The 24,741-nt window shown below is 31.2% G+C and overlaps 1 protein-coding gene and 1 non-coding gene across 2 annotated transcripts; both read left to right on the forward strand.

The window, feature by feature from the left end:
* The first annotated feature begins 1,170 nt into the window (after nt 1-1,170).
* LOC134681022 (phosphoenolpyruvate phosphomutase) lies at nt 1,171-18,539 on the forward strand. Its single transcript, XM_063540387.1, has 9 exons — nt 1,171-1,302; nt 6,166-6,215; nt 8,808-8,904; nt 9,779-9,991; nt 10,432-10,532; nt 10,796-10,913; nt 11,647-11,726; nt 12,682-12,858; nt 14,683-18,539. Exons 1-9 carry the CDS (start codon nt 1,233-1,235, stop codon nt 14,764-14,766), a joined length of 990 nt encoding a protein of 329 aa, XP_063396457.1. The 5' UTR covers nt 1,171-1,232; the 3' UTR covers nt 14,767-18,539.
* A 6,080-nt stretch (nt 18,540-24,619) lies between these two features.
* Nucleotides 24,620-24,738, forward strand: LOC134682264 (5S ribosomal RNA). Its single transcript, XR_010100900.1, has one exon. It is a non-coding gene; the product is annotated as a 5S ribosomal RNA (ribosomal RNA).
* Nucleotides 24,739-24,741: the final 3 nt, after the last annotated feature.

Genomic DNA, 24,741 nt, shown 5'->3' on the forward strand with positions numbered 1-24,741 from the left:
ATGTGTATGCCAGTGTTTAAAAACATAGAGGAAATACATATTTCTTACAACTCCTACATTATGAGATTTATTTTTTTAGTCAGTCATACAAAAACAAACTGATATATGAAGTTGAGAACTTTTGTCTTTAGGATGGGGAGTCTGTTACATAATATTAGTGTCTTTCTTCGTTTAATTATATGTTATCTGTTTATAGCTATTTTACCTACGACTACGTTATCAATTCCATGTCAATTTCATTACTGCAACGCCACGTGCCTCCTTAGTTTCTAGCGATAAAATTTTCCAACTCAAGCGAGTAGCATGATATGAAAATTTATCACAAAAAAAAAGATGAAAGGAAAAATGCACAAAATAGCGATATTTTTCAATGTTAGCAATTATCACATGATTTGATAGGTTTATGTGGCAGTCAGTACAAATAGCAGAATGAACGAAGAGCGATTTAGCTTGGGTAAATGACTTTAAAGGTGGTCGTTCATTTTTTAATAAAGGTGTTCATAAAGCTTATTGTTTATATTTTTCTCCGTTACTAATGACATGATGCATTGAATTTCTAGCTTAAACTTAAAAGTGTCAAATAAATGGTTTTATTTTCTAGTCTTCCAGATATATGATAACAGAGAAATATAATTGTATTATATGTCTCTGATGATAATAAGTATGTTCGTAGAATTTTGTCCAAACGAATACAAACTAGCGAATTGCGAAACGTTTATAATGGATGCAGTGTTCTGTCGTAAAATATATTCAGTGACTGTCATCGGAATTTTGTTTACTAAAAGGTTGGAACATAAGAAAAAGAGCAAACATTATGTTACATAGTCCGAGATAATTAATTTATATATACTTTGTCAATTTGTTCTGATTTCGTTATAAATATTACGAAATTTAAATTTTGAATGATACAAGGATTTTTCAATAGTTGTCTAACTATAGGGCCTACTTGTGAATCCTTGAATAATTAAGCAAAATTCAGTCTCTAATTTGAGAGTCTAAGAAAATGGTTAAGTTGTTTTGAAGTTATTTGAGGATATTTTTATAAAGATAAGAGTGATTTTAGTACATCATGCAAGGATTTATATAGTGAAAATCCTTGCATCATGTAAATATTATTATTTGAGAGAATTTCAATCCGGATTAATTTATCATACCGTTATTGTTACCCAGGTCACGTGTGTAAACAAGAAAGAAAATCGAACACGACTGAGTTGCGTGGCAGTTTAATCAAGATGGCAGGAACTTCATCAAGTTGTAGACTATTTAAGTTTTGCAGAATGTTGAATATACCTATGAAACATGGTAAGAATAAGTTATGTTTTCTTTAATATTTAAACAAAATGTTTAGAATCATGTTGGCACGCACCGGCATGGTGCGTGAACTGGTTCTTTTCGTATTTAATACCGGTATTGTAAGTAAGCGACAGGTAACATTCAGAAGTAAACCAGTTCGAAAAAAGTTTGACTAGAGTACCGAAAAGTTGAACAACGTCAGCAATTTGGAACGTACATTTAGTGTTTTTAAATGATATTTAATAAAAAAAAATATACCCAGATTATTGCAAAGTACTGAATAAGTGGCTGACATTTTTTTTCAACCGTTAAAAAGCAAAAATATTGAAAAAAGTTCTTATCTGTGAATTACCATGCATGTACATGTATCATAAAGGAGGGTGGTAATGGGGGTACTTTCATGATGTATAACAGTAAAAATTCTTGCCAAATGACTTTAACGATAAATTTTTGGTGCATGACAATAAAGTGTACACATTCTTTTAGATGTTTAAAAAGTCGATTGATTTTAATGAAACGTTAAATTTTTCCAAAAAATGAAGGAAAGTAAATAATTGCGAGTCTGATGGATAACTATAAGGACATTTTGACAAATTGCGGTAAAATTTTAACCAATAAAGAATTGGACGCTTACAGTAGCTAAAAATGACCGTTTGACGCCTGGCGGTAAAGGGCATTTCAACCATCTTAATATGTATCAGGTTACTGAATTGTTTTTTTCCGCGACGTTGTGTGACCTGATCAAATTTCCGCGAGCAGTTTGCCTGGCCTGAATTAATTTGACGTGTGAATAGGAAAAAAAATGACGTTTTAGAAAAAACGTGTGTATCTTTGTTGTTTCTCATCAAATCGGTTTCAAAATCGATATTGTTACACTTAAGTATCAAAGGAGTGTTGCAATATAAATAAATTTATATGACAATACCTACTTTTGATTTTGTTTAACCTTTTGTGGAAAGAAAATGACGTTTGATTTGCAAAATCTATTTTTTTTGTGACCGGTTTACATTTTTGCCTCCCATCTTCTAAATTTACAATACAAACAGTAATTAACAATTTCGAGTGTTCCTTTATCGAAGTTTTATAGAAAAAAATAACTCCAGAGTCAAAATTCTAGCTTATTAGTCAGAATAAATACGAATGAAAATGGTTTGTCAAATTCCGCGGCGGCCATTTTTTTACCTGTACAATGCAATCACCAGATAGGAAGTTGTGTCCCTGGATAAGTTGGAGTTGTCTTTCTTAGTCCGATGTTTACTTTTAATTTTTGCATGAATATAGCTATAAATTGACTATTGGGATCTTTTGTGGAATTTTTGATATTTTAATGGAGATATCTAATGATATTTTAATCTGGTAAAATCAAAACTTTTGAGATTAATATGTGCTTTTTTTTTTAAAGTATAAATATTTTTTTCTGTTTTTTTTGTGTGTATCAAACCACTGACTGCATGGAAATATTAATTAAATGTAAGATGACCTGACACACTAATCCATGTACATTTAACACTTTAATAATGTGTTGATAAATTAAGTGAGACATAATTAAATGTTGAAAGACAATCATGAACTTTGAAAAAATAAAATTACTTTGAAAAAGTCTATGATTTATTTTTAAAATTATTTATTATAAGTGTCCTGACTCCATGGGATGCTAGAATTTTCACTGTCTTTGGTTTTGTATTGTTCAATGATGAAAATAATTTAATGTTCCTTATTAAAAAAAAATGACAAAAACTATTAAATGAATATGTCAACTGTAACAACAAATATAAATTATAAATATCCTTTCAACAACTTATCTGTGAACAACAAATAGCAACAAATTATGTATATAAGATCCTTTCAACTTAAAAATTGTAACAAAGTAACTGTTAAAGTTTAATTTTTGACTGAGTGGAAGACAGTGAAACAATGGGGTAGGCAAAGGGGTTTTCTACATTCAACACAACCATATTTTGAAACCTTTTTTCCTGTGTACCTTTAATATTTACCCTAGCCTAGCATATGTGACACCTTATCTTGTTTCCCAAAGTCTACTGGCAAACAGAGTTAACCTACATATGTTTGATCTGTCTTGACGTGGTAGATTTCACAATATGACATACACTGTGTCTGACGCTACCAAAACCCAAAGTTTAATGGCCCATTTCTTTGTTTTAGGAGGCATGAATTGCTTGAATGCATCCCTCCCTTTGTAAGGTATCATGAATCGTCACCTATAGTTTGGGGACATGTTGGTCCCTCATTTTTGTCTGTTAAGGGGGTCTTTTATTTCTGAGTTTGTAAGATACATCATTATTAGCCTCCCATCTTTGCTCACCTCGCTGGTGCGTATCAGTGAAGTGAAGATACCTTATTATCTGCATAATTTCGTCCATTTCTTTCATGACTTATATATTTAATAACTTTAAACATGATAAAACCTTCAAGTGTTGGGATTAATAAATTTCAGGATAAAAACAATCTATGTACATTGTCAGAAAATATAACATTTTTGTCCTAAATTCTAAAGCTCATACAATTATATTTTATTTTCCGTCAATGTACATATATATTGAATAAGAGAATAATTGCCTGTTAATATAAAAATATTTTTTCCTTTAATATATGTGTGTGGCTCTGATCTGGCTGCGGTTTAACATCTTAGAATTGAGATGATTATATTCACATTTATATATGATTTATAAAAACATTACCTGTTTCATGTTAATTATCAAATCATTGCAATATTACTTTGCTCTTCATGGGCCCTTTAATTAGAATAAAAAATATCTTATCTCTGTAATCAAAATATCCAATATTGGAATAAAAATGTCTTATCTTATCTAATTATAACTATCAATTATTTGGTTGTGAGATAGAAACATCTAGAAAAAATATCCTTCTTTGGGTCTCATATGTTTTGTGGACCAGTTACTTCTGGGATGAATGGGGAAGACCTCTTTCAAATTTCAATATATAAAATTCTTGGTGCCATCAGTCATTGTTGGGGGACATATTTACATCTGCCAGCTGTATTTTTTTTCATCTGAAAGTTCGCTGACCCCTTCTCTTTCAACATCTCTTCACGACTTCAGGAGTGATCATGAAATCATAACCGATGTCATTTTGAGGTCAATGCATTTCATACCGTTGACCAAGAAGATCTACTTCTCCCACCGAAAATCCCTCAAACTCGTTCTCAGAACTATCGGACATTTTTGTGTCTCAGAATGTTACAGACACGATACAGACCATGAAACGACATTTTACTATAAATATTTACTATAATTTTGCGTCCTTGACATCGGCAAGTGAGAGAGGAATGTGATTGGATTGTTTTAATTAGAACTTCCATAAAAGGAGTGCGACCTTTTGCACTCGTGGGAAAAATCCAATTACCGCGCCGACGGAAGTCGGATTATTACTTGATTTTATTCTCCGTGCAATTTTTAAAATCGTTTTTCGTAATTTGTATCATAATGTTAATCAAAATATTCATGAAATTAAATTCAACTTTCAATCCAAATAACATTTTTTCGACGAAAAAGGTCACATGTTCCGCATCACATGTCTTGTACAAAATGGCGGCGGCTTATTTTGTTTGTTGACGCTACCGATCTTTCATTGTATTGAAGTAAATATAAGGTATCAAATTCAGTCAAAATTGGTATTCTTTAACTGTGATATTCAAGCTTCCTGAAAACCTCTATATGTATTGGTTAAACGTAGCTTTACGTGGTGAAATGAGTTAAAAGACAAAAAAAATATGATTATCACGTGATTGCCTATGCCTGAAAGCATTGTTCGGCCTGGCTACGGGGATGCCTCAACACATTGTTCGGCCTGGCTACGGGGATGCCTAAACGCATTGTTCGCCTTGAAAGGGTTTAATTAATTAAGATAGAAAAACAATACTGAAAGACTTCTAAAATTTGATAATCCAGTTGTTCATGTGTAAATGAGATACCTGCTAGAAATAATACTTATAAATACTTGTTCATACATATTATTATATATATATAGATGCATGATATGTAAAATGACTTATTTCTGATTGTAGTAGCAGTAGTAATTCTTTGGAATTACATCTTTTTTTTTATGATGAAAACATCAGGAATCTATTGGATCGTCTACATATAGTTAAATTATTTCTCTAAATTAACTTAAAATATTACCAAAGATTATAAGACATGGGTGTTATTTACTTAAGGCTAAAAATTAAATATGTCTGTTTACGGTTACCCAACCTACCCTATTTTTGAGCGCCCACCCTATTAAGTCATTTTATTTCCGTTGTAAAGTGAAAAATAAACTAAACTCTAGCCAAAAGTGAAGTTCTTGTTGCCAATAGTATAAATCCATTGCCTGATACATCCTTATGTTCACTATCTTGAATATGACAGCTGTTTTAAGGAAATACAGACTCATGATGAAATAGACAGTTTGCTGCCATTTTTTTCATGTTCACTATTGTGAATATGACAGCTGATTTAAGGAAATACAGACGCATGTGATGAAATAAACACTTTGCTGCCATTTATTTCCAAATAATTACAAAGCAGAATAATCCTATCATTTAAAATACGGGTAAACTCAGCCCATTATCAACTCAGACAACGATAAAACGCAACCGCATTTCTCAAAACCATGACACAAAAAAAAAATGAGATACAGACCTACTTACCCTATTTATTTTAAGCATGTAACCTTAAACACACATATATATTTTTTTGGCCTAATATGATAATGTATTTACAATAACCAATGCACTGGATGCACTTATTTAAAAAACTGATAAGTTTCTGATTATAGATATTTAGCATGTTTAGTTCACAGTTTGTATTATTATATATACAGATATGTTCTCAGAATTTGATATTATTACAGAAATTGGATATGGACAAGTTATCAAGAGAGCTATGTCAACTAAAGTCAAGGTAATTTGGGTTTCAAAACATACATGTAGAAGGGGTGTGCAGAATATTATTAATATGTAGATTATAGGGTACAAATGTAGCAAAGATTTTAGAAAGGAAAGATTTCAATATCCTTGTCTTTTGAACATGTTGAAATAAGGTCTGAAACTTGAAAGTATACTGCATCAGAAATCCTAGGGAGAGAAATTTCTCTATAAGGTGCTTTGTTGTCTGGTGTGTGAAACTTTCAAACTGAGGACATGTAGGCCAACAATTTAAGTAAGTACTTAACAACAAAAAGACACTAGGTACAGATCTGAGAGTATTCTCAGTTAACTGACAGCTAGTTCAAAGCCACTAACAACTAATAAAAAAATCATGAATCTAAGACTAAACTATCGATCCAAACACATCCAACATCTAATGGATTTAGTTTAAAGACAAGGCTGACATACGTACAGGTGTCCTTGATGCAGAGCACAGTTTTAAGGCTGTAATGTATAAACCCCCAGGATTGACTTAGCTAGCACAAGTTGATATAATAGACACTTGATGTCAATTTGGAGAGGGGTAACATTGACAAGATTTTAATCAAAGTTTAGGACTTGCTATATATTATCTGACTTTGAATGTTTCGTATTTCATCAGTTTCCTTAGTTACATTGTACCATTATGGGTAATCATACAGTAATCATGGTAATATTAGCTGCTAGCAGAATTATTAAAAAATTGTCCCTGGATTATTTTATATAAGGAGAGATTTGTTTTAATTAGCTACAAGAAAAGTTAAATGCAGTAGAACTACATGTACTTGTTTGTTTTTCAGCAATCCTAATGATGTGATCGCCACCTAGTCCAAAACCTGACACTTAATTATATATTTGTTACACTGATGTTGTTTCTTACAGTTTTAAATTAAGATTAAAAAGCTATATCAATTGAAATCAAACAAGCTTGAAAACATTATATCAAAATTGTAAATTTTTAAAACTGGATGATTTGTCTATGAACTACAGAATTGCACATGCATGCATATTATGTACCTCTTTCAGCCATTTTTTACCATCCCACTCAAATTTGAAATATAAACCTGAAATATCATAGTTTTACATTTTCTGCATGTTTCCCAATTTATTAAACATGTTACAAATGTACACTAACAATGACTAAATGGTGATGTTAATAAGCATCATTAAAGAGATGATCAGATAAATTAATTCTACACCAACAGTGTAATTATTGATTGTGGAAACATTTTGTATAAAATTTGATCTTAAATTGATAACATAGGATCAATAGATAATGCTGTACACATATGTAACTAAGTGACAGATGAGAATGGACTTCATCTCAACATGTCAACACAGACATTTCTATACAAAAATCTGTCTGAAGGAAAACATTTAGTTGTATGGATTTATCTATTCAAACTTTCATATATCCATCTCCATTTTAACTTTTTAAGCATTTATGAAAATGTGAAAATACACTGAGTATATTAAAAGTATAGCATCTTATTTTGTAATAAAAACATTTAAACTTAATTTAAAACTTTTATATAAATCACAGTAGTGGATCAAGGGGGAGGGTCCTGGAGGTTGGAACCCCCCCTTTTTTTTGGGGGGGGGGGGAGAGAATTAATGAATTTGAATGAGTGCACATAGGTGGAACTCAAAATATACAAATATTTTACAGAAAAACATGTTGAATCCAATTTTTGAAGATTTTTCTTTTATCATTACAAGAGTTACAGTACTTAATTGTGTTCGGTAAAGAATTATATTTTTTAAATTTTTATGTACTAATTGGTGTATGAACAGGGTTCTTGAATGGCTCAAATGGTTTCAGATGAATTTAGGTTTTTAATTTTATGTTGCATGCTTCTGGGAAAGCTGTTTATGATAAACCTAGCTGAAAGTTTTTGTAATTTGTTTCTAAATGATCCTATGCCATTGTATTGTATCTCATATGCTTGCAAATGACTCCTACTTTTCAATTGAATAGTTTAGAGAGTGTGTCCCAGACTTGCTGATGTATGCTTGGTTGTGGAAATAACTTTGAACTATTTAAATTAATCAATTGTTCCATGGCTTTGAGATTATGCAGATTGATGATCTCACTTTTACAAATTTAACCCCAACACATATTTGTTAAGCGACCAGCTGAAGACCCCCTCTAGATGCAGAATATCCATCCACAATTTAATTTAACTATAAATACATTTGGTGTATTTACTGTCTTCTGATAGGTTAAAAAGTATTACTTTTATTTTCAATGTTGTCAATTTTTATGGCGACACACCCAATCTGACGTTTTGTATTCATACGCCAACATGTGTGTTCGTTGTTATTGTTAATATGAATAACATAAAAAAAATCTTTGAGCCTTTAATATTTTTGATAGAAATTTCTTTTTATTATGAATGGTAATAATTATTTTGAATTTATTGAACCATAAAATAAATTTTTGACTCTTCACATTTTACATTATCCACTTCATGGAATATTCAATGTGAAATGTAAAAAAATAATTTTATGGTTCAATAAATTCAAAACGAATAATAGCCATTCATTCAAAAAAATCAAAAGTTGTAAGTTGAAATAATTTTTTCAGAAAACTACTCAGTTGAAACAGATGCTGAATTCCAAAGAATTAGAATTTATAATGGAGGCTCATAATGGTCTTAGTGCCAGAATAGTTCAGGAAGCAGGTAACTAAAGTACTGTTTATTAGTTTTGAAATCGTTTGCTGTTTATTTTTTTTATTTAAAGTTATACTTTGAAGGCTTTGATTTAGAGCAGCTACATGTACTAACTGAAGAATCATATATTTTTGTTTTTACCAATTTTTTGGTAATAATTTGCATTTTCATGGAAGTGATGGATAGTTAATTGTGTGGTCTAAATTGACAACTAATAGTGTTTGTTGAAAGCCTTGAAGTTGCTTTATTATATTACTGCATTCAAATATATTTATATCAAACATGGTATTAATAGGCTACAATGAACAAAGTGTCAATACCCAAATGTGGGTAATAAAACAAGCAGTTAGAAAAAAACTGACAACAAAAGAAAAAAACCCCATCAAATACAAAATTAAAAGTGGCTGGAACATGCTCTCTTGCATAAATCCACATATTAATTAAAACCTGGATGAAGTATCAAGGGGAGGCAATCTTGTACAAGGTGTTATCAATTAGGTCCAATGAGAGTTACCTCCCATTGTATGATGTTAACCCACAAACTCATAAAAAAAACGATATCCCACAAATTACATGTATATTGAAGCCAGTCATGACAGTACCAACATGAGACAGGATAAAAAGTGTAAATGTGATAAAGACATAATGCAATAATTAAGGTTTAGCTTGTAATACTTTGTATTCAATGTAGTATTAGCAGGAAGGACATTTAATTCCCTAGTTTTATGAACATATTTAACATTATATAATTGATTGGTCTTCTGTCTATTACATGAAATGTATACACTTAATTAGAGTTACCATTTAGTTCTTTTGTTCCGCTGTTTTTTTGTGTATTAAACAATTATTTCTGTCAATATTTCACTAAATTGTACTTTTACAGGATTTAAGGGTATTTGGGGGAGTGGATTGTCAGTATCTGCCCAGCTAGGTGTGAGAGATAGTAATGAAGCATCGTGGACACAAGTTGTAGAAGTGTTGGAGTTTATGAGTGATGCTTCAGATGTACCCATCCTACTGGATGCTGATACAGGATATGGCAATTTCAATAATGCTAGACGACTAGTCAGGAAACTGGAAGATAGAGGAGTAGCAGGTATAATGATGTGTACTTTTAAAACATGATTATGATTTACAAGTAACCAGTTTAGGATAAACAAAAATAACACATAATTTTGGTTTAAATCACGTTTGATAATTTGGCTTATTCATGAAATGAATGAAAGTAATCTAAAACATGTTTGCTTTCATAGGAACTAATAGGCTGGGATTAATTAAATTGTACAAATTAGCTCTGCTGGAACAACTTGTTAAAACTAATTACAAATAGAAGACCTTGTATACATTTATTGTCAGATACCTTTCATTGTGTGTGTAGATTTCATACACATGTATTTAGAAATCAAAATTTTAGTGGCATTTAACTTAACTTATATATTTGCAAAACTAAAAAAAAATAGTAAAAAGCATGTGCTACAAATTTAGCTCTCCAATCTCTATTAGCATGAACTAATTTGTAATGAATATCTGTTTAAGGTGCCTGTTTAGAAGACAAACTGTTCCCTAAAACAAACTCTCTTCATGATGGAAGAGCACAGCCATTGGCTGATATAGAGGAATTTGCTTTGAAAATCAAGGTAATAAAAATAGATATAAATTTGTTCATTAGGTTTCAATTTAGAAGTGTTTTCATCAATTGAATTAAAACTTGAATTGTAACCTTGAATTAAAGAAATTTCACTGTCAAAAGAATTTGATTCTGTTTATTTGCATATAAAAAAATGATGAAGAATAAAATGTTACATAAAATTTCAATAATTACCATTACAAAACACCAGTATGATCAATTTAAGTCTGACACTTACTCAATAGGTATATTTAGTACCACACTTAATTTCAGGCTTGTAAGGACTCACAGACAGATCCTGATTTCTGTATTGTGGCTAGAGTTGAAGCCTTTATAGCAGGCTGGGGTTTAGATGAAGCTTTGAAAAGGGCAGAAGCATACAGAAATGCAGGTAAACAAACTAGCTGGTGTATTTATTACATGAGCGTAATTATTTAATAACTATGTATGTTATTTTCAGTGCATTTGTCTAAGGAACTTCAAATCAGGAGTCGGTTTCACAAACCTATTTAAGACTAAGATTGATTGTAAGTCATGAACAATTCAGTATACTTACAATCAATCTTAGTCCTAAGTTTTTTGTGAAATCGACTCCAGAACCTTTTGAAAGTTAGTATCAAGCTTTACTGGACAATATTATACAGTGTGATGAATTTAAAAGTTCATCAACTTTTTATGACCATATTATACATCATGTCATGCATTTTCAAATTTATTGCTCATTAACCATCTGTTTCCAAATACTAAAATATTTCTATCACACTTATCTCTGCAACTTTAAATTGTTTTAAAGTACATGGTGTGGGGTACTAATTTTTGTAGTTTTCTTGTTTGACTATAGTACTAGTTTATCCACAAATGTAAGTGTCCAAAGAAATATAAGAACAGTCACTGTTATCTGAATCAAGATATGGAAAGATAATCATATAGATGTAACTACCTGGATACAGACATGTAATCTAGAGAATGCTCAAACACAAAAATTGATACCCACTAATAAAAGTTCTTTCACTGCAGTTCCTATTTTACTTCTTCTATTAGTAATGTTTTGTTTGGCATAGTGTGCATACATTGATGAGCTTATAAATGTAAATTTATATTCTTGAATTTAATCTTTTTTATAGGTGCAGATGCCATTTTAATGCACAGTAAGAAGGCTGATCCTTCTGACATAGAGGCTTTTATGAAGGCTTGGAACAATCAGGTTTGTATTGTGATCTGTAAGATTTGCTGTTTTATGAATATGCTACTGATTTTAGTGGGCTAGATAAATCATTAAATGTTTATAGAGAAGTTACTGTACTTGGAAATTATCTTAACCTGATCCAAAAATAATCCATTTTTTTATGCCCCACCAACGATAGTAGAGGGGCATTATGTTTTCTGGTCTGTGCCTCCGTCTGTCCATTGGTCCGTGCTGCTTCAGGTTAAAGATTTTGGTCCGGTAGTTTTTGATGAAACTGAAGTCCAATCAACTTGAAACCTAGTGCACTTGTTGCTTATGATATGATCTTTCTAATTTTAATGCCAAATTAGATTTTTTTTATCCAATTTCACGGTCCATTGAACATGGAAAATGATATTGCAAGTGGGGCATCAGTGTACTTAGGACACATTCTTGTTTAGAGGTAATTAACCGTTAGAGTATTCTTATATAGATATATAGTGCTTAATTTGTGTTGGTGGGTGCTGTCTTGATTTTACAATACCCAAAAGCTCCTTTTATTCATCTGTAAATTTAAAATTTAAAAAAAAAGAGAGAGAAGAATCAAATGAGACATTAAATTTAACTTCTGAAATTTTATTACCCGAGTTTTGATCGGGAATCTGCAAACCATGATATTTTTTAGACATGGCCTTACTGAAACTTGTTTGACTGCTTGGAATTGCAGATTGGTATTTAGGTCAAGAAATGTATTTGTTTTAGAAAAATTATTTTGGTCTTTTCTTTGCAATTGGTGTTTTTTTTTTTAATTTGCACCTGATTTGGTTTTGTAATGCTTTTCAAATAAGGAAAAAACAGAATTATGGTTTCAAAAGGGTTGGGTGAATCATAGTGACACTTGTGAGGAAAGGGATTGAGAACAGACCAGATGTTACCATAGACTATGAATCTTACAGATAGAAATGTTACAGAACATTGCTTTACTTTGTTTCAGGGACCAGTAGTGATTGTACCAACTAAGTACTACAAAACACCAACAGACCATTTCCGTGATATGGGTGTTTCTATGGTAATATGGGCCAATCATAACCTTAGAGCTTCTGTCAGTGCTATCCAACAAACAACCAAACAGATCTATGATGATCAATCATTGGTTAATGTAGAAGATAAGGTAACTATTGCTCATCCTAACGCTGTAATGATGTATCACCAAAATATTTAACAGACCCACTGAATAATTTTTTTCAACTTGCTTGTATACCAGGCTACCAGCTTTAAAATATACAGTAAGATATGTCACTAAAAGTACATATTCAAATTATAATGTCTCAATATATTTGTGCCGATATATTTCTAAAGGCTGCTGCTTTGTTTACAAGTAGATGATATCTATTTTATGGTTGAGTATACATGGCAATGAGTAAAACCATCACTACAACTTATCAAACTTGAACACAAAATGCTTTCTTGAGACAGCTTAAGTAGGGTGAGAACAAAGGACTGTTCACTCCTTAATGCTTTCTTTATCTTAACATATGATTTAATAGACATATTCACAACAATGACAATGTTTTTATGCCCCACTTAGGGGAATTTAATTTTTCGTCCATTCGTTCGTCCATACATCCGTCTGTCCCGATTCAGGTATAAGTTTTTGCTCAAGGTAGTTTTTAAGGAAGTTGAAGTCCAACCAACTTTAAAATCAGTACACATGTTCTCTATGATATGATCTTTTTAATTTTAATGCCGTTTTAGAGTTTTTACCCCAATTTTATGATCAACTGAACATATAAAATAATAGGCCTGCTTCAGGTTAAAGTTTTTCATCAAGGTAGTATTTGATTAATTTGAAGTTGAATCAACTTGAAACTTAGTACACATGTTCCCTATGATCTTTAGAATTTTAATGCCAAAAATGTCTCAAATTTCACAGTCCACTGAACATTGAAAAAGATAGTGGGAATGGGGCATCTGTGTACTATGGACACATTCTTGTTTTAAACTTCAAGCAAACAGGAGCTTGTCATTTTATATAGACATCCTGTAAAAGCAGAAATTTTCATGGAGGATTTAATTTTGTTGATTTTGTGGGAAGAATATATCCAGGAAATTAAAATCTCCAGGAAAACTTTACCTTCATATTATATCACTTCCATTTGATGGAAACCACGAAATTAAATCCCCATGAAATCAATAAAAGAGACTAAACCTCGAAGTTTTGACCCCATGAAAATTAATGTTTCTACAGTATGTCTATCATTAAAGACTGTATCTTGACATCTATGATATTGTGGTGTAAGGTTTTTTGTCTTGTTGACAATCACTATAGCTACCTGCCTTATTTTGTCCGATCTAAGCCAATGGGATATAAGTGACTTACAACCGTGAAGGTTGTTTTTATCTGCAATCCTTCAATCTATTGATAAGATATTTGATATATGCAATTCCAAGTTAATGAGCTAGGTTAAAAATGTCAATTGCAAATATTATTAGCAAAACAAAAAATAGCTAGTATGTGCAATTAACTATTCTCATTAGTGTATAGTTATTTTTAAACCAGATGGGACTTTTGTCCTTTGATCTTTTTGAATACTAGTCTAATTGACCATCATACCACATTTCTTTAATTTATGATAATGATTTGAGATAAAATGTTACCGGCTGTTTTTATGCCCCTGCTGCAGCGGCCTGGGCATTAAGTGTTACCTTTGTTTGTAGGTATGTACATGCCTCAACCAAATGTTATGAAACTTTTAAAACACAATACTTATTACCATAAGACACAGATCAAGTTTGAATTTGGGTTGTGTCACTATTACAGTTCTTGAGTTATGCCCCTTTCAAAAGATATATTGCAAGTGGGGTTATTATCTGTGTCCCATGGATTCCATTCACATGTTTAGAAAATGATGAATTTAAATTTCAATCATAACTGTAGAATTCAGTGTAACTTATATTATAAATATATAAATAAACAAACATTTTTTAATTTTAGATTGTTAGTGTGAAAGAAATATTCAGGTTACAAAGAGATGATGAATTAGTCCAAGCTGAAGACAAATATCTACCAAAAAATTAAACAAGAAAACATGGTGCTAAAAAATGTGTTCTTTAGATATTTCACTTGCAAATTAATTAGCCTTTAAGGTATTACTAAGCAGCAAAGTATCTGCACCATTGACTTTTTTCCGGGTATTAATTGTTATTAACCTATAGTGCATATATGTATAAAATTTGTTGTTTTAAACTTTGGTATTTTTTTTATTTTTTTAAAGGGATATGGTCTAAAATATTCATTTTTTATATACTTATACTTGAAACAATATATAAGATGGTATTTATTTCATATAAGGACTATGTTAATATCTTAAATTAATGGCTATATATGATTAATTTTACATGACTAGTTAGGGTTTTGACCGAGATGTCTCAATTCACTGAACATTCTAATCATGCCTATCGTGTATAAACTTTTAAGTTTAAGTAGTTAACCATGAAGTTATGGTTACATCAACTTGATACACATTTCACATGTTTATTATAATGTGAGCTTTTTAGAAATATTGTAAAATTTTGTTTTTGACCAGAATCCTAGCTTTCTCTGAACATTGAGCAGGGCCTGGTGTCTTATGGACGTATATTCTTATTCTGCATTTAATAATATATTTGAGAAAATAATTTAATATTTAGAACTTTAAAACTTTAAATAACTTGAAATTGTCACCATGCATAGATGGTGAAAATCAAACCTTACCAATCAATCAATCCACAATTGATAAAGTTCAAAGGTCAACATTTTTTTTTTATTAACAAGAAATAAAATAAATGTGTTTAAATTATACTATGCATATAGTGTTGAAGACCTATAATCATGATAATTGTTTTCTTTTATAAATTGTGACTTGGATGAAGAGTTGTCTTATTGGCACTCATACCACATCTTTTTATATCTATTTAAGATATTTATTATAAATAAAAGAACACTTAATTTAATTTTTTTAAAGTATGATAATAATTGTGATTTTAGTAGACCATATCTCTAAGTTTAGTGGGAAACTATGTGTATCGTATTAAGATGATTTTATCTTATGATACATGTCATATTTCTTGTTATAAACTTTGTCAACGAACCAATCTTGAATTTTACAGGTTGTTTATTGTGCCATTTTTAGTGAAAGGTATTTAAATTGTGGGAAATATGTTGTTAGTCAATAATTTAGAAACAAAATTTTGTTGTTTTGAAATGGGATGTTTGATTATTAAATGTAAATTTTACATTAGGGAACATAGAGATTTATAATTTGTAAATGACACAAATGGGGTATTTGTAAAAAGTTGACAAAGATGTTGGTATTATGGTATAAGTATTACTATGTGGTTGTATTGTGTATATTCCAATTTAACATTCAGTTTTTCATAGCTTTCATGTTTTTTTAAAAATTAAAATGTAACATAGACCTAATCGTTGTCTGAATATATTACAAACTGACTGACTAAAATTTCATTATGACAACAATGTCCTAGTGGTCTAAGGAGTTTAACTACTGTATCACTAGCCTGTCAACACTGAGGTTGAGAGTTTAAACCCTACATGTGTTTAACTCCAATCTATTTTAATTGACAAGGATTATCAAGTTTCCTGCCAAAGGTTTGTGTCCCTCTCCAGGCACTCTGGCTTCCTCCACCAATAAAAACTGACTGCCATGAAAAGCCAATAATGCTAAAAATGGTGTTAAACATCAATCAATCTTTACTATGGACAATCATAAATAATTATTATGAAGTCAAAGAAGGCAATTGTTTTATATTTTTTTTATTTAAAAAACAGTGAAAATAAATTTAAAATACATTCTAAAGGGTTAAAAATGGATACCTCTAGTTTCAATAAAACAAACATAAGTGTTATATTGTGCTTCTTATTATGGTAAGAAAGGTTTTTCAAAAGGTGAATGAATCAGAACATTTTTTTATAATCAAAAACAATATTTTCTTGCATTACAAGTTATTTAGAAAAAAAATCAATGTGTAAAGTGTATGAGGGAGTTTTGACCAAGTTTAATGCAGCTTAGAATGTCATTTTTTTACATTTAAGAGGAAAACAATGTTGATTGTTAACCCCTGATTATTAATTATTTTGTCTTTTTGTTGACAATAGTATTTTGTTTCTTAAGTGTCACTGTGTGTAGGAAAGCATTCCTTATTTATCTTCTTTGATATATATACATTTACTGATGCATTTTTATTATAAATAAAACATGTATTTGAATACTTATTTGTTCCAGTAGCATTTATATAAGTATTAATCTCAGGAAAACATAATTTTTGTTGTAACGTCTCTCAGAATATTTGATAACATTTTAACTGGTTAAGGTTTAAATTAAACAAAAACTGAAGTTTACAGTTACATAGTCAAACCAACTATCTGTTAAACCTGTATTTTCTCATAATCTTTTAAAAGCAGTATTTGATTTTTTTAAAACTGTTATTAGTTTGTTATATAAGTCTACTGTTATAAGGATTTCATTAGTTTACGTTATTTATATTTTTTATACAACCGCAAAAAAGTTGTTGTCGTTGTCATTGTCCGAAGACACATTGGTTTTCACACTATAACTTTAGTTTAAGTAAATAGAAAACTATTGGGATTGGTTTTGGGAGTTTTGGTCCCAACAGTTTAGGAATTGGGTGACCAAAGGGTCCCAAATTAAACTTTGTTTGGTTTCATCAAAAATTGAATAATTTGGGTTCTTTGATATGCTGAATCTAAACGTACTTACATTTTTGATTATGGGCCCAGTTTTCAAGTTGGTCTGAATCAGGGTCCAAATTTAAACTTTGTTTGATTTCAACAAAAAATGAATATATAGGGTTCTTTGATATATGATAAATCTAACCATGTATTTAGATGTTTGATATTTGGACCCAGTTATCAAATCCACAATTAGGTCTAAAGGGTCCAAAATTGAACTTTTTTTGATTTCATCAAAAATTGAATTCTTGGGTTTTTTTGATATGCTGAATCTAACCATGTATTTAGATTTTTGGATATTGGACCATAATAGGTAAATGTCTAATTTAAAATTTTAAAGTTTTTAAGTTTAAGTTCTTAGACCGCATTCATTCTGTGTCAGAAACCTATGTTGTGTCAACTTTTTTAATCACAATCCAAATTCAGAGCTGTATCAAGCTTGAATGTTATGTCCATACTTGCCCAACTGTTCAGGGCTCGAACTCTGCAGTCATATAAATCTGTGCCCTGCAGAGCATCTGGTTATTAAAAGATCTGCTTATACTTTAGGTCTGTAAATGTCTAAGAATCTCTGTATTACAATGTCTGTTTTAAAAATAAGAGCAAAATGAAATCTCATAGATTTAATAAATTATGTTATACACTGAGTGTAGTTTTTGTGCTGGTTAATATGTTAGTAATTTGGTAAGAATTGTGTGTGAATCTCTTTTTATAATCAAGAATATTTTCATCAATTATGCTTAAAACATAAAAGCTATGGTTATATGTTTGTTTAAAACGTGGTCAACTTACTTAATATTAATAGGTTTATCAATGCAGAATTTATTATGGGTGAAATGAGTGTTATAAATATTGTGATTGCAATTTCTTATTAAGACCAAACCTCAATTTGTCACATCAGACACCTGTTCTTAAGAAGAAGAAAAGTAACAATAGATGCTTTAATTTTGATAGTATAGAGATTGAAAGCCGAGAACTTGTCAAAGAGGCATCAATGGGGTTTTAACCCAGCAAGAAAATCCCTCAAATTCAGGTTAATAGCTTCAGCTGGCCCCTAAACAATAAATGTAAACTAGACGGAAATGGTTGCCTCGCTAACCTCACAAACAAACAAATGAACCAGAATTATAAAAAATAAGACTAGGACTCAGAAACTCTACCCTTTGTTGTTTTCTGTCTTTTTTTTTTAAATTTTGGTTCATCAATATGTTTCATGTTAAGTATCCACCCATTTTGCTTAACTAATATACATTATTTTTATAGGGTCCAGCTGAAGCCCTCCTCTGGGTGCAGGATTTTCTTGCTGCATTGAAGTCCCATTGGTGACCTTTCTGCTGTTTTCTTCTCTTTGGTCTGGCTCTTAAACACAAACCATGTTTCTATTCTCTATTATAATTTTCCAATATTGTTTTATTCTAAAAAAAAAGTTATTATTGCATATTATAAGCATTCTTATTGTAATTTAAAATTTAATTGGGAAATGATAGGGAGTTGAAATTATTCATTCTTTTATCAATTAAGAATAATTTGAAAATGTAATTGTGATTGAATATTTAATGAAATCCAAATAAATTGAGGGAATAATAAACAGCTAGTTTTATTTCTTTATCATTTAATATGTTTGTTTTTTGTCAAGCCTGCAACTTTTGTTGCAAAAAGCTCAACATATGGCAAATGATCTGGCGACAGTGTAGTACGCTAGCTAGCCTTTTAAAATATTTATATTTTAGAAGGTGGAAGACATGGATGCTTCATACTTTGTGTATTGATGCCTTATGTTATGACGTTTTTTAGCTCACCTGGCCCAAAGGACCAAGTGAGCTTTTCCCATCACTTGGCGTCCATCGTTGTCCTGCATCCGTCATCGTTTACTTTTACAAAAATCTTCTGAAACTACCAGGCCAAATTTTACTAAACTTGGCCACAATCATCATTTAGGTATCTAGTTTAAAAAATGTGTCTGGTGACCCAGTCAACCAACCAAGATGGCCACACTGGTTTAAAATAGAACAATGGGGTAAAATGCGGTTTTTGGCTTATAACCAAAGCATTTAGAGCAAATCTGACATGGAGTTAAATTGTTCATCAGGTCAAGATCTATCTGCCCTGAAATTTTTAGATGAATCGGACAACCCTTTGTTGGGTTGCTGCCCCTGAATTGATAATTTTATGGAAATTTTACTATTTTGGTTTATTATCTTGAATATTATTATAGAAATAAACTGTAAACAGCAATAATGTTCAGCAAAGAAAGATTTACAAATAAGTCAACATGACCGTAACGGTCAGTTGACCCCTTTAGGAGTTATTGCTCTTTACAGTCAATTTTTAACCATTTTTCGTAAATCTGAGTAATCTTTTACAAAAATCTTCTCCTCTGAAACTACTGGGCCAAATTAATCCAAACCTGGCCACAATCATCATTGGGGTATTTAGTTTAAAAAGTGTGTTCGGTGACCTGGTCAACCAACAAGATGGCCGCCATGGCTAAAAATAGAAATAGGGGTAAAATACAGTTTTGGCTTATAACTCAAAAACCAAAGCATTTAGAGCAAATCTAACATGGGGTGTTCATCAGGTCAACATCTATCTGCCCTCAAATTTTCAGATATGTCGGACAACCTGTTATTGCCCTTTATAGTCAATTTTTAACCGGATTTTTGGAACAAAAATGTCGGTTATTTATTTGGGGATGTACGTCGGGCGGTCTGGTGGGCAGCAATCAAATTGTCTGTGTATTAACTCATGAACTGTTCAACCAAAGCTTTTAAAATTTTAATATGTTGTTACTGACAACTACATGAAGGTCAAGTTCAATAATGGCGATTTTGACTTTTACCGTTCAGGATTTATGGTTCTTGAAAGATGGAAAAATGGAGTTTCGAGTCGTGTCTGTGCATTTATGCATGACCTATTCTACCAAATCTTCCTAAATTTTAATATGTTGTTACTGATGACAAAATGAAGGTCAAGTTCAATAATGACGATTTTGACTTTTACCGTTCAGGAGTTATGGTTCTTGAAAGATGGAAAAATGGTGTTTCCAGTCGTGTCTGTGCATTTTCTCATGAACCATTTAACCAAAGCTTTTGAAATTTTTATATGTTGTTACTGATGACAAAATAGAGGTCAAGTTCAAAAATGACGGTTTTGACTTTTACCGTTCAGGAGTTATGGTTCTTGAAAGATCATAAAATGGCATTTCCATTCAAGTTGTTGCATTTACTCATGAACCATTCAAAATAAGCTTTTGAAATTTTAAAATGTTGATACTGATAACAAAGTGGAGGTCAAATTTGATAATGATGATTTTCACTCTCACTATTCATTAGTTATGGTTCTTGTGATATTGGCAGGACACAAATAAATGTTAATAAATCCGGTTTGCTGTCGTTGTGACAGCCTCTTGTTAACCATTTTTCATAAATTTTAGTAATCTTTTTCAAAAAATCTTCTCCTCTGAAACTACTTAACCAAAATAATCCAAACTTGGCCACAAACATTTTTGGGGTATTTAGTTTTAAAAATGTGTCCTATGACCCGGTCATCCCACCAAGATGGCCGCCACAGCTAAAAATAGAACATACGGGTAAAATGCAGTTGTTGGCTTATAACTCAAAAACCAAAACATTTAGAGTATTCTGACTGGGGTAAAATTGTTTAACAGGTTAAAATTTATCTGCCCTTAAATTTTAAGATGAATCAGACAACCCGTTGTTGGGTTCCTGCCCCTAAAGTGGTAGTTTTAAGGAAATTTTGCTGTTTTTGGTTATTATCTTGAATACTATTATAGATAGCGATAACCTGTAAACAGCAATATTGTTCTGAAAAGTAAGATTTACAAATAAGTCAACATGACTGAAATGGTCAATTGACCCCCTAATGAGTTATTGTCCTTTATAGTCATTTTTTAACAATTTTCATAAAATTTAAGGATATTATTATAATCAAGTTTTAACAATTTTTACAAATATTGTTTACAAAATAATTTCCACTGAAACTACTGGGCCAAGTTCATTACAGATAGATGATAATTGTAAGCATCAATAATGTTCAGTAAAGTAAGATCTACAAACACATCACCATCACCAAAAACACAATTTTGTCATGAATCCATATGTGTACTTTGTTTGATTTGCACGTATACCAAGGTGAGCGAAACAGGCTCTTTAAGGCCTCTTGTTTTGTTTTGGTTTGAGACTTCGTGATGAAGCTGGTAGATCCAGAAAAAGAGGTTTTTTTTTTTTTTATCTTTCTTAAACTATGCACAATAGTTCAACAATCGTTGGTATGCGAATTGGTCGTTAGGATTATAAACTATGTGATCTATCATATCATTGAGTTCAATTGTGTAACTAAGTTTTCTGTAAATATGCATTGTGGGGAAAATAAAATTGTCATTTGGATTGGATTGAAATTACGATATAATTAATTATAAAAGAGATGCGGATGATATCGGAATTTCAAGCTCATATGTCGAACACAAACTAACAATGCCTTGGAAAAAAAACCGAAAAGCACACAACATGAGAAACCAAAGACTGAGCTAGACGAATACCACAAAAACCATTGGTAATCTCGGTATTCCGGAAGGGTAGCATAATCTTGCTGCACTTCTGGCACTAAATGTGATGATCATGCAAGTACACAACCCGTTATAATACTGAGTACTACTTCGTTAATATCATATTCGAGGAAAAGATGATAGGAGTGTGATACCGTTTGGTAAGGTTATACGGAAAATTATGCATTCAGCGTAAGTACAAGGCAATAAGCTAACGCCTAGGCATTCCGTCAGTTTTATTGTGTATATAGATATAGGAAGATGTGGTGTGAGTGCCAATGAGTATATGTAATTTTTCTTGGATACCGATCATGTCTTTTCACTTCTTTTAATATCTGTATTAACATTTATCGGTCGTCCCACTGTCTGTATCACTCTGCTCAGCTCTTAATATTATTCCGTATCATGTCTTTGTGGCGTCAAATACGTTGACCCGGCCTTAATAACTTTGACCCGGACATATCAGCGACGTCATAATGTTTGAACCGACGTTAATAACTTTGACCCGAACTTATCAAGTCATCTTTTGTGTGCTGGTGAAAAAAAGAAAACACTTCTGAAACACGCAAATATAGCCCGATAAATCGATTATCAGATTATTTGCATATTGATATTGTAAAATATCAGCTGCTTGACATAATATGAAGGCTTTTTGATCTCGTTCGCTACGCTCACTCGACAAAAGCTTCACATTATGTCTCGCAGCTGATATTTAATGATATCATCATGCAGATAACCTGATAATCGGTACGTATTAACAAATTTCTCAAATCTTTGCGTAATATAAATTTGCATCGGGAAAAAACAAAGATTATATACCCAGCGCAAAAAAAGAATGGTTATTTGGCAAAAAATAATTTCTAAAAGCAGAAAATTGCAGTTTAATTAGACTTGTTAGTATTGAATTAAAACGGTGTGTCGTGTTTTACCATTTGAAATTTGAAAGACTGGTAACTAAAGTATAAGAGAATGATGAAGGAAGTTTGTGTTTTCAAGAGGCCCTTTGTGGTATTTAAATAAATTTAAAAAAAATCAAAGCAGCCTTTGCATGCATGTTTCTGTGGTAGAGTGGAATTTAGCATATTTTTGTAAATGTTAATTTGTATATATTGATTAGATATATTGGAATAAAATGATTGTCATACTATTGATATTATTAGTTACAAATTGAATGGTATTTAATTTGTCTAGTCTGATTACTGTTAAACTGACCAGTGTACCTGTTTGTCTATGTTACCTTGATTTTTATATTTAGAATCTTAATTAAGGCTATATTTCTTATGGATAGTGATTTTGGTCACATGTTCTTTTTGGAGGGAAAATTCTATTGTTCTATCTAAGGGAACAGATTTTCTTATTTTTGGTATGTGTTCATATTATAGACATGGAACACAGTAGTTATAAATTTATATTTATCTTCAGGTTAATATTTGATGTACATGTAGCCAATACACATTTGAAGTCTTGTGACCTTCAAACTAGCACTTGAGGTAAGCAAAGAGTTGTATTATGTTGTTTTATCATTTGGTTAGTTATTTGCTTATTTTGCTTACTGTGCGTTGCTGAGTTGCTGCATGTAGATATTTTAATGTTTTACCGTTTTGCTTAGTTTATTACTATTTATGGAATTCATGTAGTATATATTATTTACATGGTAACAGAATATTTATTGCAATTAAGTTTATGAGATGCATAAACTAATACATGTAAGACGCAAGTTTATGTTGAGTCTTTGAGATAGAATTATAGATGTGAAAGGGAATATTATTTTATTAAGGATGTTATACAGTGCAATGTACTTGTTCATAAACATGTCAGAGTTATCTATCTTTGCACCTGTATTTATAGTATTTTATAATTATGTTTTGTAGGGTCTTTATACAAGACAACCGTTTACTAAGACCTTTAATAAAGAATCCATAATACTACAACCGAGTCTTTATGATGCCCATTTCCACCCGGTTTCATTTCCGTCTCATGTGTTAAATACTTGGTTCCAGATCTCATTGCTTGATTCAAATGACCATATATAGATTAATCAACAAACCAACAGACCAATCATTAAAACTATCAATCAATTATTACAAAATCATTTATTATCAATCATGTTTCGGAGGGGAAAGACATTTGATTTTTGTTTGCCAATTTGTTATCTTTCTACCTATATACATATTCTCTTTGAGTTATCATATGGTTTCTACTGCCAATTATAATTATGGTAATTTAAAAAATCTATTATAACTCTTAAATACTCACGGAATGTCATCAACAGTTTCGTAACAAATACCAGTTAGTACTAAGATGCTTTACACAGTTTCGTAACAAATACCAGTTAGTACTAAGATGCTTTACACAGTTTCGTAAAAAATACTAGTGGTATTTTCCAAAGTAAAAATAGAAAATCCTGGGATTTCTTTCGGATCACCGCGCAGTTAAGGTGAGAGGTACGTAAATGAACGCATCTAGCGGAAAACGGGAAAATTGACATAAGTTTTCTGTATAAAAATCTCATGCCGAAATTAAACAGATTCTATTTTCAATATCAAAGTGATGATTCCATATACATGATATACTTCCGGCGTTCTTAGCTTTATATGCCTTTATTTTAGTCACTTTAGTGTCTACGACCATATCACGCTGAACACACCGGTTCTCGTCCGATCACCGCAGTTAAGCAGCGTCGAGCTCGGTTAGTACTTGGATGGGTGACCGCCTGGGAATACCGGGTGTTGTAGACATTC

This window comes from Mytilus trossulus, chromosome 8 (genome assembly GCF_036588685.1).
Source record: "Mytilus trossulus isolate FHL-02 chromosome 8, PNRI_Mtr1.1.1.hap1, whole genome shotgun sequence".
NCBI classification, from domain to species: Eukaryota; Metazoa; Mollusca; class Bivalvia; order Mytilida; family Mytilidae; genus Mytilus; species Mytilus trossulus.

Excerpts from the sequence above, each read along its gene's own strand:
- LOC134681022 (XM_063540387.1), top strand. The coding sequence starts at position 1,233 with ATGGCAGGAACTTCATCAAGTTGTAGACTATTTAAGTTTTGCAGAATG. Across the intron at positions 1,303-6,165 it reads GAATATACCTATGAAACATG|AAATTGGATATGGACAAGTT; the intron begins GTAAGAATAAGT and ends ATATTATTACAG. Across the intron at positions 9,992-10,431 it reads GGAAGATAGAGGAGTAGCAG|GTGCCTGTTTAGAAGACAAA; the intron begins GTATAATGATGT and ends TATCTGTTTAAG.